We start from the raw sequence: 11,701 nt of genomic DNA, 5'->3' as shown, positions 1-11,701 counted from the left end.
GACACTGACCGTACCAACACTGACCGTACCGACACTGACAGTACCGACACTGACCGTACAGACACTGACCGTACCAACACTGACCGTACCGACACTGACAGTACCGACACTGACCATACCGACACTGACCGGACAGACACTGACCGTACCGACACTGACAGTACCGACACTGACCGTACCGACACTGACAGTACCGACACTGACCGTACAGACACTGACCGTACCAACACTGACCGTACCGACACTGACAGTACCGACACTGACCATACCGACACTGACCGGACAGACACTGACCGTTCCGACACTGACAGTGCCGACACTGACCGTACAGACACTGACCGTACCAACACTGACAGTACCGACACTGACAGTACCGACACTACACTAAGTGGCACTAGTGGAAAAGGGGCAATACACTCACAGTGACGCAGGTCTGGAGTAACCATTGCTGGACGTGGCTGCAGAGCGTTTCGGGATCAGGTCGGAGCCACAGCGGGTGTGTGTTTTCCGTGTGTGTGCTCCGTCCTGCTGGTCCAGCGACATGAGACTCTGCACTGACCCGTGACAGCTTTTATAATCTAAAAAAACATACACAAGACATCAGAATCAGATTCACAGATTGACTAAAAAGTGAGATGTTTCAAGTTGGATTTACCCTCGGAAATGTGCAGGGAGGTGAGAGAGGAAGCTTCAGAAAGCTGGTAGGGAAATAGTGAAGAGGAGGAGGAAGACGAGGAGGAGGCGGTGCTGTGTTGCTGAGGAGAGGTAGAGTTTGTGGCTTTGCTCTTTGTGACGGCAGCGGACGACGTATTCCTCTGATCATCTGAAGGAGAGCTCTTCATAGAAGAGCCTGAGGATGCTTTATGCACAGCTCCGCCCTCTTCCACACACGAGGGATGTTCCGCTGAGGAGTTCTGGARGGAGGCCGTGGATGCAGAGACCCTGGACGAAGACCTGGAGTCTTTTATAGAAGACAAGGAAGCAATTGAGTTCCTGTTGAAGGACCTCTCCACTGCAGAGAGCAAAGAGGACGTGGAGGAGGACATGGAGGAAGTCTGCTCAGAGAGCGGAGCTGAGGTCCAGGAAGAGGAAGCTGTGAGGTGGGAGGAGAGAGCGCCGTCTGAAGGTTGCCTCTGATCCTTCCCGTTGGACGAGCTGTGTGGTGGCGGGCAGGGGGACGCTGCAGGAGGGGACGACGGTGTTACGGGGGGCTCGGTGGCGGGAGACGATGGAGGAGAGGTCTGAGACAYTTCGTTCTTTTCAGAGGAGTGCGAGGACAAAGACTCCTGGCTGCCCATCGGAGTGCTGGAGCTGCTGCTGAACGTATCACCTGAGGGAGGAAAAGAGACAAAACAACAGCTGAGCTGATCTGCGGTTCTCAAACCAGTTTAAATTATTTGTGCCACTAAGCACTGGCTCTGTCGTAAAATGAGGCAAACACAAAGCACTAATAAGCTCAAAAATAAAGCAACAGCTGGAAACATTTGCTGTTAAGTTCAATCCAATCATCAAAAGCATGTTATTAATGAAGCAATTTAAAAAAAAGGGGTTTACTTTTTCGACAGAGTGAACTACAAAAGATTTTTCTTTGTGTTGAATCCAGTAAAAACACGGGGAAAATAAGCTTGTTTTCAGATTTTAAGTGTTTATCTTTTCACACACTTGGGTACACAAGCAGGCTAAGGATGAAAACTTGAACACTTTTGTTCCTGAGTGATGATGAGCCAAACAAAAACCTACAAGCAGCTATGATTCCCAAAAAAGACTCACTGTCGTTGTCGGCCAGGCAGAGAGCGGGAGGGTACAGGCGAGCCCTCCTCTTTCCGGACGACAGACAGATGGCTTTCCTCCTGCGGGGAGTCGATCGAGAGGACGGAGCCGGAGGCAGCGGCACGGAGAGGTCCGGGGCTTCACCGAACACCTAACGCACAAGAAGACGTGTGTGTTACAGGTGTCTGCGGTTACACTGTGTGTGAAAGAGCTCGTTAATCCACCTTGTCGTGGTTTTCGATGATGATCTCCACCACGATGTTCTGGAACTTGATGTTCATCATGGCAGCCACCGTCTCCTCCTGGGACCTCATTAACGTGGGGCCGAAGATCATTCCCAGGTTGGACACGGTCATCAGGTTCTGGTCGCTGTGGGAGGACACTCTACACACAGATACACACAGATACACACAAAAACAAACAGTGAGTAGAGARGCTCGAWACTAAGTTTTTGTCGATATTCAARATGCRGATATTGTTAAACACTTAATTTCCGCRATTAAGCTGACATCACATATCTCCTGTCAGGGACATTCTGTCAGCTTTTACTGTGATACCCCACTACATGCATTCCATAGGCAAACYTTGTCTGTACAAAAATAAAAACCATTTCACTGAAGTTATGGAAAAAGTGCCATATTTATTTTTAACWTTTTGTCTCAAACAATAGTTTGGATGATGCTCTCCCTGAGATAATCCAGTTTGWTGATATCAMCAATCACGCACTTGGTGAACGTCTCTGGACCACAAACATTAACACATTTTGGTCAAATTCAGGTGTTAATTTATCGGGCTTTTGTTATCAGAAGGAAAACCGATACAAATACGTAGAGATTTTACATTTCAATGCTAAAATCAGACCAATATCTGTGGGTCGGAGTGGAAATCTGACACAATTATTTAAAAAGCCCGTAGGTTTATATTTCATTAAAGGAGGGATATTATGCAAAATCCACTTTTTTGTGCTTTATATCGTGTTATAATGTTATTCCCTCATTAAAAACATACTCAGAGTGTTGTTTTGACTCYTTCATGCATGTTTGAGAAATCCCTGAATCTCCTGTAGCCATGTGGAGCTGCCTAAACCTTGTTGGTACAAAGCACCGCCTAATTACACAAAGCTCCTTCCTGGAGCTCGGTCTGGAGCTGAGCTCCCTCCCCACAGAGCACCCCTCCCCCACACGTCTCCACCAGACCTGGTAGAACTGAATGTCTGAACGTCTCTTTTTACAGTTCCWGTGGATGACACGGTTCGTCAGAAAACGGTTGGACTTTTGTAAACCTCACSAATCACTGTTGCGAAGACGTGCTGAAGTGGGAATGTCCGAAATGGTAGTAGGTTTTTCAAGAACTGGAGGCCAGTTTCAAAGCATTTAGATTTGAAGGATGTTTTGTTATATGCAGCATTTGAAGTTTTTGTTTTGTTGAAGTTTTTATTTTGTTTTGTTTCTTGATTGTTATTGTTTGAAATTAATTTAGGGAAAAAGGGGCAGATATTATGATTTTTTTTCTTCTTTCTGCCTCCTTTCATTTCAAGTGTGATTTTTTTTCTCTTTGTGTTGTGTATAACATTTTTATTTTTATTTTTAAATGAAATAAATAAATAAATAAATAAATAAATAAATAAATAAATAAATAAAATTTTCATAACAACTGAAGGGAGCATACTTAATTGTGGTATTGAATTGAACTATGTGCCTGTAAAATACTTAATCCCCCCACCTTTAATACAAATGGTTCTCAATGTCTTTTACTTTGAATAAAACCAGAACATACTTGAGGAGGTGTTGAGTTAGGATGTCCAGCATAATTTTGTTTTTTTCTGGTAGTTTGTGGACAAGTGCGTGAATCGCTGTCACTCTGTGCCTGTGGTCATCGTACTCTGCAACAACAAAATAAAAACGTCAGAGTATGGTTTACTTTTCTTTATCGCAGACACACTTTGAAAACAATGGCCGTCATTTTTCTGTGAACTTTAGCTGTTTAAATAAAAGGCAGAAAGATCTTACTAGCAGCTTTGATGAAATCTTTATGCAGCCTGTAGGTCAGTAGTGGTTCTGCTAGACACCTGCATGTGCATTACAGATTAATAATTCTTCAGGTTTTTTTTTTAAAAGGGGGTTACCAAGTTATTGTGCATGTATTACCTGAAATAATCCTTCAGACCACTAGTTATGGTCTTGTTGTCCCAGGTTTCTGCATCCAGCTGCATGTCAGAGGGAGCTGCAGATGCTGGAAGACAGAAAAATAATAAAGGATTAATATTCAGGGATGGACTTCTAAATATATACACTATTTATAGTATCAGAATAAATAAATCTGTCCGAGCCAGAAAAAAAAAACACACCAAACACACTTGACATCAGTCGTTGAACTTTAGAGTTCACTCCTCCCGTCCTGTACAGTCCCAGGGTGGTGATGCCTGCAGACCGGTTTACGCACAAACGTCATCGTGAGAAGAGCATTAGTGAAAGCTGATTTTCTCTTTTAAACAGTCCAGGTGTGAGAAATACCTCTCGCTTCAATCAGCTCGACACACTTTTTAACAAAGTTGAAGCCCGCCTCGTTAAGAAATGCTGCAAAACAAACAGGAAAATAGCAAAAATTCTAAAAAGACCAAACAAAAACAAACGAGGACTGCATGTTCACAAACAGATTAATCTAATTTGAAGTTATACTTACTCTCCTCTTTTTTACTGAGCAGAGAAGGAAGCGTGTAAATCTGATCCAAAGCAGAACAGAGTGTTAATTTTATTTTTATTTTTCTTCCGTCATTCATTTTAAAGTTACGGATGTGTCCTTACAGGTTCTTTCCCGTCCATCGCCTCCATCCACAGCCGTCTGTTGGCCTCCGACAGCGCCTGCAGCGTGATGACGCCATGTCTGCAAGTCAAAATAGTTTCCCCTGACTTCAAAGGAGCCACGCCTCGAATAGTTGAATTCCAAAAGAACTTTTAATCATCATCGGGACAACACCGAGTGTCTCGGGTAGAGTCCTCTCTCACCTCTCCACCACTTCGACGTCAAAGCAGAAGCGTTTGTCAATCGAGTCCGTTTTCCTTCGGACACACGACCGCAGCTGGAACATCTCCGGGGAGCCGTTCACCACGCCGTTCTGTCCGTTTCGGGGAGAATAATTTAGATTATGGATGATGAGATGAGAAGAACTAGACTGAAAACTGGTTGTAAATGTGCTGAATCACAGACAGCATCAGTATCACCTGTCTGCTGGCTGGTCTGGTCTCTGCGTTGCTCATGGTGAACATCTTTGAGCTCTTCTCATAAGTACAATAGTACCTGGTCCACACGCTCCCCAACGGACCTGGATGACACAAGCAAATAACTCTCTGCCTCTGTGCTTGACTCTCACAGTGTCAGTGAGAGAATAAAGGCAGGTTTTAGTGCAGAGTCTCTCACGTTTCTCCTGTATATACAGATATCCCTCCATGGTGAAGCCGCTGGGGGCTTTGAAGTCATCTTCAGCAGAGCGGATCCTCTTCATCAGCCTCTCCACCTCAGCACGGGTGCTTTCAAAGTTGTTACGTGCCTTTAACAAAAAACACACATGAAAGAGAATTACAAAAACACTTCTTTACATGTTTGATGATCATGAGTAGGTCTGTCATGATAACAAATTTTGCTGGACAATAAATTATCTCAGAAATTATTGTGATAAATGATAATGTCCATTTTAAAGGGATCCATGATTAGTTGTAACATTTGACTTTATTTGATAAACATATATTTTAACTGTAAAATAAAGACTAAAAAAACTGTAGGATGTTCAGTTTTTATCATTTTTAAATTAAAAGTTTAAAAATATATTTTTACACGGACTGGGCCATTTTATTTACACACAAAGCATTCTGGGTAAATGATGACATGGATAGGTCCTCGGTGCGAGGCTGCTAGCGAGCTATATCCACCCTGAAGGTTAATCTTGGACAYTATCTGYTGATCGACTCTTTTAAATGAAACCAGAGAGCGTTGACAGAGAGGAGAAGGTAGAAATGACTCAGCCTGGAACTGAAAATATGGATGGAGGACAACAAAGCTGCTTCATGGAAGAACACCCTCAGCTTAGAGTTTGTCGCGCTAGCGCTGAGCTAATACATATAAGGCAATATAGCATCGGCGCTACACCCACGCCGATTTTTTTAAGCTTAAATTTACGTAGAGTAAAAAAACTAAAAACTCTTGGTGAACCCAAGGTTTGGCACGGTGCTCTGAGGGCGTCCTGAGGCATRGCCAGATGAAAGAAGCGTCAGAAACCTGGCGATGCTCTTTTAGCTAAATGCCTGTTCACGGGGCTCTCTTGCTGCAGAGGTTTTTATGAGACCATGAGCCTGAAAAATACCTGACACCAGAGTTCTCCTCCTACGCTAAGGAGACACGTAGAGAACAAACAAGCTGATAAATGAATATTATTAACCTCACTTTAATTTATTGTGCGATTAATATTGCTTATCGCCACAGGCCAAATTATAAACCTCTGAAGTGAGTCAGTCTGGCTTTGTGTCTCACGTCAGGCCTTTTGATCACTATTATTATTTATCTAAACATTATGTAAACCTTTTAATTCGATTTTTTTTTCTACAGCTATCTGAGATTTCGCAGTTCCTCTAAACAGTTGCTGGATTGGTTTTACTCATTCACTGAGTTTATTCGTGATTACAAAGATTAACAACAAGATCGAACAAGTGAAAAAAACAGATCCAGGCTCAGCAGATCTTTGATATTAAGTTACGTAAATGGAGCCCAGGACAGAGACAACGATGTAGGTAATCTTTAGATGTTCAAAATAAATTTAGATAAGCTGATTGTTTACAATCTATTTAACAGACACAGAAAAACAGAATGAATTGAAGGTTGTGGAGCTTTTATTTTGAAAACAAAGACTGCATCTTAGCTTTTTCCTCTCCTCTTGCCTTAAAATGCAGGAAATCTGAACATAAATGGGCTTTAGGAGATAAGGAGTCTCAGACTCGGACGTGYCATTGAACACTCACGTTTTGCAGGTTGAACTGGAGCTGCTGCTTGTAGGGTTCAAACTCACTGGCCAACTCGTAGCCTTCATGGTAGAAGGTAAACAGCCCCTGCAGGAAGGCTAATAGCTGCGGAGCAGWGGGAGAAACTGTCAGCTCCAGGCATGGGAGTGGAGGAAAATAATGAGAGGATTACAAAAGAGCGGATTATCAGTCATCTGCAACAATCAAAACAGCCCCGACAGGAGAAAAGCCCTCTGAGGTTTGCCTGTTGTTTGGTTTGCTGCCTTTGTTTACTTTACAACAAAGACTTTTCCTCTCTGTCAGCCCGAAGAAATCTCCTCACAGGAAGTGCCGCCACAGCAACAGGAAGTAGCTGTTACTGATATCTGTCCCTAGAACAGTGTGTGTGATGTGTGCTTTGCTGTTCATGGCTCAGTTGTTTTTTCCTACGAGAATGTTTACATGTATGTTTACATGTAAACACATGATTATGGCTGCGGTTACAAGTTGATGTTTAAGCCAGCGTGTTAGAAGCAGCAGAGGAAAGTCTCAATTACTTTTTATTTACTGAATCAGGGATTGTGTCTTTTCAACATGAAATTTGACAAACTATAAATATGAGAAAGAGTTTGTGAACTCACTGGCTCCACAAACTCAAACTTCTTCCTCTCCTGCACCTCTTGGATCTTGAAGACGTATTGAAGGGAGGCGTCATAAAAAATCTGTCTGTCTTTGTTCATCTGTGAGTCAGCCTGCAGGAGAGAACACCCACCCACGGTGCACACGATCGTGTTACTCGAGCGAGGAAGGAACTTGTTGGGACTTTGCGAGAGTCTCGAGCGAGTTTACCTCCAGCAGCTGGGATTCCTTCTTCCTGGAGGACACGCTGAGGTATTTTTCCTGCAGAGAGTAATACCTTTCTGTCTCCTTATCAAACTGCTTCTTTCCCTCCTGAGGAAAACATGAAAGCAGAGAGGCTCAGGAACAAAAACACAAAGTTGTCTGGAATAATAATAATAAATCCAGAAAGGAATAATAATTTGTACAAAACATCCGCAGCCATAAACCAGGATGTGTTGATGAGACTGTCATCCAGACAAAATGTACACTTAGTAAGGAAATTAGTGTTTGGTTGATTGTGTTATTGTCGTAACAATGCTTCTTGGTGACAAATCTTCTACCAGCTTCTGARTGGCAACACCTGGTGGTACCAGAAGCTCAAAACAAATGTCAACAATGACGGCACAAAAAGCTGTTTGGCAGAGAGGATTTGGCTAATGTTTCATGTGCACAACCCACTCAGCTCTACAGCTCATCCCATAAATGCACGTTCCTTACAAAAGTGGCGCCTTTTAAAAGGGAAACTAACAAGCTTTCAAACGMTATAAGATTTATTGCCAAGATGCAATAAAAAATAATCCACCTCCTTACATTTTGTGCTYAMTTTAYTTCARATTCTCGATTCATGTTCAATTAAGGAACTTATTAATYGCCACCATTTCRATAAAGGCTTCATGATTTTGTTCAYCCAAYCAGCACAGAAATATCTACATGATCACAAAGGGCCTTAGCCAAACGTTTTCTCTGAGAGGAAATACAGGACTGCTTGTCTGAATGCCAGCACCTTGTCTCAGACGTTCCCAGTATAAAGAGACAATATTCAGCTGCATGCCATAAAAATAAAAATGTTTGTTTGTTTCTTCAGAGTGTGGGCCCTTAAATTCTCAGAACCTTTTTTTAGTCTGTCAGAAAGTATCAGTTCTTTTCAAGCAACCAATCATCTGACAGATTAATTTTTTTTTCACATCTGGTAATGAGGAAAATGGAGAACTGTTTACGTGTGCTTATCTGTCACACACGCGACACCAACAAGCTTCAAGTCTATTTAACCTTTCATGCCAAATGTCTTCAAGATGTTTGTGGTGGTCATGAATGTAACGTGAACACAAAGAGTCTCTGAATACTTAATGCATCTGGCCAAAAACAAGCAGAATGAGGGGTTTTGTAGTATAAATGCCTCTGTTGATTAGATACAAATGTAGCAAAGCTATTCTTTAAATCAACAAATGTGTTCTTAAAAGGTAAGGGCGTCTAATTCTAACATCGACAACAATACTCACGAGTTAAGCAGTGTTCAAAATGTATTGGTTTTGAGTTCGACCTTGTGCAAATGAATGAAAGGAACAAAAAGAAGATTCTCCATTTATGGAGTAAATCTATCTAATCAATGACAAACTGTGATCAGAAAGCTATGAAAACAGAACTAAAGTGCTGCAGGATTTTTACATAACGTAACCTTGGATTGATTTCATTTCAGTTTTTCAATATCGGGGCATGAGATCTGTTTACCCCCTCAGTAGTCTCTTGCGTGATGAAGACATTCCAAGCGTGCTACCGTTAGCTCCCGACAACAAGTCGTCTGGGGCAAAACAAAACAAACTAAGGCATCGCTAACATTATCAGGCCATTCTCCACGGGACATGAATATAACGGAGGCCATGGCAACTTTTGTTTACAAAGATTTACGCCCGTACTCAGTCGTGGAAAACAACCAAACAGCATGTTATGTTGCAACGTGAACACCTGACTGAAACTCTTATTTCAAGGGTGTGAAAGACGACATTCTTATGAAATCGTTTTAGTTTCGTTACCATTATTATTATTTTACACTTTAAGATACGATATCTTAATGAAATTTACAGTGATGGAATGTTGCAGGTACAGGTTCACTTGCAATTCCTTTATAATTTGAACACATTTGAAACTTGCTTTGTTTTGTTTGCAGCTCAACTTTAACTGTCCGATTTATATATTCGCCCTTAAAAACCTATTGTTTACCTGTTGTTGTCTATTTATAATCTGCATAAAGAGACTGACAAAGTATGGAGGGAAATGGTTCTCTTCACCATCTAACTCCACATGCTCAGATCAGCAGCATCACCCTTAAGATGTGCCACTCACACACACATGACACGCTCTAAAAGTCGCTTTAAACAGAAACTTGCTATGATTTCACCTTCAGACCAAAGCCAAATTAAAACCTGTTTTTTAACAACCATCCCAGCCAACCCTATTATTACTCTTTCTTTGAAAAAATGAGCTGAATGGGATAGTTTGACTTGAGAAAGCAGCTGAAACCAGACACCACACACTCAGTGTTTACGCTGCCTCTGAGTTCAACCATCTTTCTGTTTGTGACGTCCGCCGCCTTCCCTCCCTCCCTCTGTCCGTTCCCATGACCTCGTCACTGACTCTGGACCGTGACCCATCGTTTATCTGAACAAGTTGGACTTTCCGACTGCTCGCCACAAGCCTGAGCGGGACCAGAACGGAGCGGCACCGCTGCCGTGCGTTAAAAAACTCGCGAGCCCAACGTGCAAACTGCAGACGTACCTTAACAGCTCCGATTTGTTCCTTGCGGAACCTCTCGAGCGGTGAGATCAAAACGTCATCGGCGTTCTGGATCTGAGGGCGGGAGAAAGAAGCGCATCAGTGAGTTCAGGATGTTGCAACACTTAAAAAAAAGAGCAGTGCAAAAATGTGACACCAATGTAGCTGAAATGTTATTGTCAAAGTTCAAATTTCTTTCATAAGGTGCTTGACATTTTCTTCCCCCCAAAAAATACATTTAATGGAAAAACTCTATAAAATATCTTAATTAAATTTGTTAAATGTTGATATCTACAGTGACTCTCAGCTACAGCAATAAATTTTAGCTCAAATCTGAGTTATAGATTTTTCTTTGCTAAGGATGATTTCCTGTGGCAGCCATCTTGCATCTGGTTGGCTCTAAATAGAGATAATAGATAACATATAATACTTCCAGTGAGTTACACTGGTTCATGAGCTATTTTGGTAACAAACACACACAAACAGACTCGGGCAATTATGTTACTGCTCATCTTTTGACGTGGTGATAATAAAGCAGGTAGAACATAGACATAACCTTTCCCGTTGGTTTAGCAGCGTTTCTTAAAATGAAGTAGCTCTGACCTAAAATCATTTTAATAACATGGACGCAGGAATATAGTGTAGTGGTCACCTCAAGGTGGAATAAACCGTTCCACCTGTCTTTGACCTTCATCTCAGAAAACCTCCTTCAGAGAGACAAAACACTCTTTCTTTAAAACTTAGTTTAAGCCACAATGTGTCTTCTCAAACATAAAGAGATGTTTCCTTCTTCTTAATTAAGATAATAAACAAAATAATAATATTCTGTATGCTTTTGATTTAAATTTTCTTTTAACTAAAAGTTATTATCATTTTATAAATCAAAGTTACATAATGAAATGAATGACAACCTATTTTCTTGAATTATAATTTAGAAAAAAACACACAAAAGAATATTGTTCCAATGTTTCTTTATTTGTTTATGCAAATACTTGTTTTAATCAACTGTTAATTGATAGTAAGGTGATTTTTTTCAGTTTTATTTTTAAATTTAACTAAACTGATCACTATGGTTTCGTTCACTATGTTTTACTATGAAGTATATATGGTTATTTGTGCTTAAATCTTAGACTTAATCTTAAGTTTTATTTTTGGTTTAAATAATTGTTGTCAGTATTTCATTGAAAACCTAGTTCCTAGTCATTTAGAATTAAACCTAAAGGACTGAGAACGGCACAGCCTGAACTGTGAGGAACACAGAAGATCATCTATAAAAAATGTACGAGAAGTCATCCAGATCAGCTTTAGAATAAAACAGATCTCTCCTTTAGCAARGCTTCATCTCTGCCAAAATAGATGAAATTCACTGGGATAGATTTTGTGTCATCTGTAGGGCTGCCACAAACGATTATTTTTATAATCGATTAATCATCGATTATTTTTTCGATTAGTCGACTAATCAGATCATACGTTAATTGAATATAAAACATAGAGCTTATCATGTCAGAATGCAGCTGCTATTATATAACCATCATTGGATTTTAGCTATATGC

General features: G+C 41.1%; 1 protein-coding gene across 1 annotated transcript in view; it reads right to left on the bottom strand.

Moving 5' to 3' along the window:
- The window catches only part of arhgap42a (Rho GTPase activating protein 42a), a 22,044-nt gene that overhangs the window by 2,665 nt on the left and 7,678 nt on the right, over nucleotides 1-11,701 (bottom strand). The window contains exons 5-22 of the mRNA XM_014003175.1: nucleotides 10,152-10,223; nucleotides 7,608-7,709; nucleotides 7,400-7,510; nucleotides 6,780-6,884; nucleotides 5,188-5,317; nucleotides 4,992-5,092; nucleotides 4,776-4,885; nucleotides 4,575-4,653; nucleotides 4,453-4,492; nucleotides 4,284-4,346; nucleotides 4,118-4,192; nucleotides 3,918-4,002; nucleotides 3,780-3,838; nucleotides 3,547-3,652; nucleotides 1,995-2,154; nucleotides 1,771-1,921; nucleotides 656-1,330; nucleotides 422-578 (exon numbers count right to left, since the gene is read on the bottom strand). Coding sequence (XP_013858629.1) covers nucleotides 422-578; nucleotides 656-1,330; nucleotides 1,771-1,921; nucleotides 1,995-2,154; nucleotides 3,547-3,652; nucleotides 3,780-3,838; nucleotides 3,918-4,002; nucleotides 4,118-4,192; nucleotides 4,284-4,346; nucleotides 4,453-4,492; nucleotides 4,575-4,653; nucleotides 4,776-4,885; nucleotides 4,992-5,092; nucleotides 5,188-5,317; nucleotides 6,780-6,884; nucleotides 7,400-7,510; nucleotides 7,608-7,709; nucleotides 10,152-10,223 — 2,381 coding nt within the window. The remainder of the gene's footprint in view (nucleotides 1-421; nucleotides 579-655; nucleotides 1,331-1,770; nucleotides 1,922-1,994; nucleotides 2,155-3,546; nucleotides 3,653-3,779; nucleotides 3,839-3,917; nucleotides 4,003-4,117; nucleotides 4,193-4,283; nucleotides 4,347-4,452; nucleotides 4,493-4,574; nucleotides 4,654-4,775; nucleotides 4,886-4,991; nucleotides 5,093-5,187; nucleotides 5,318-6,779; nucleotides 6,885-7,399; nucleotides 7,511-7,607; nucleotides 7,710-10,151; nucleotides 10,224-11,701) is intronic.

This window comes from Austrofundulus limnaeus, unplaced genomic scaffold, assembly GCF_001266775.1.
Source record: "Austrofundulus limnaeus strain Quisiro unplaced genomic scaffold, Austrofundulus_limnaeus-1.0 Scaffold17, whole genome shotgun sequence".
Classification (NCBI taxonomy): domain Eukaryota; kingdom Metazoa; phylum Chordata; class Actinopteri; order Cyprinodontiformes; family Rivulidae; genus Austrofundulus; species Austrofundulus limnaeus.
The sequence above is the reverse complement of the archived record's forward strand: the minus strand, read 5'-3'. Positions and strand labels throughout refer to the sequence as shown.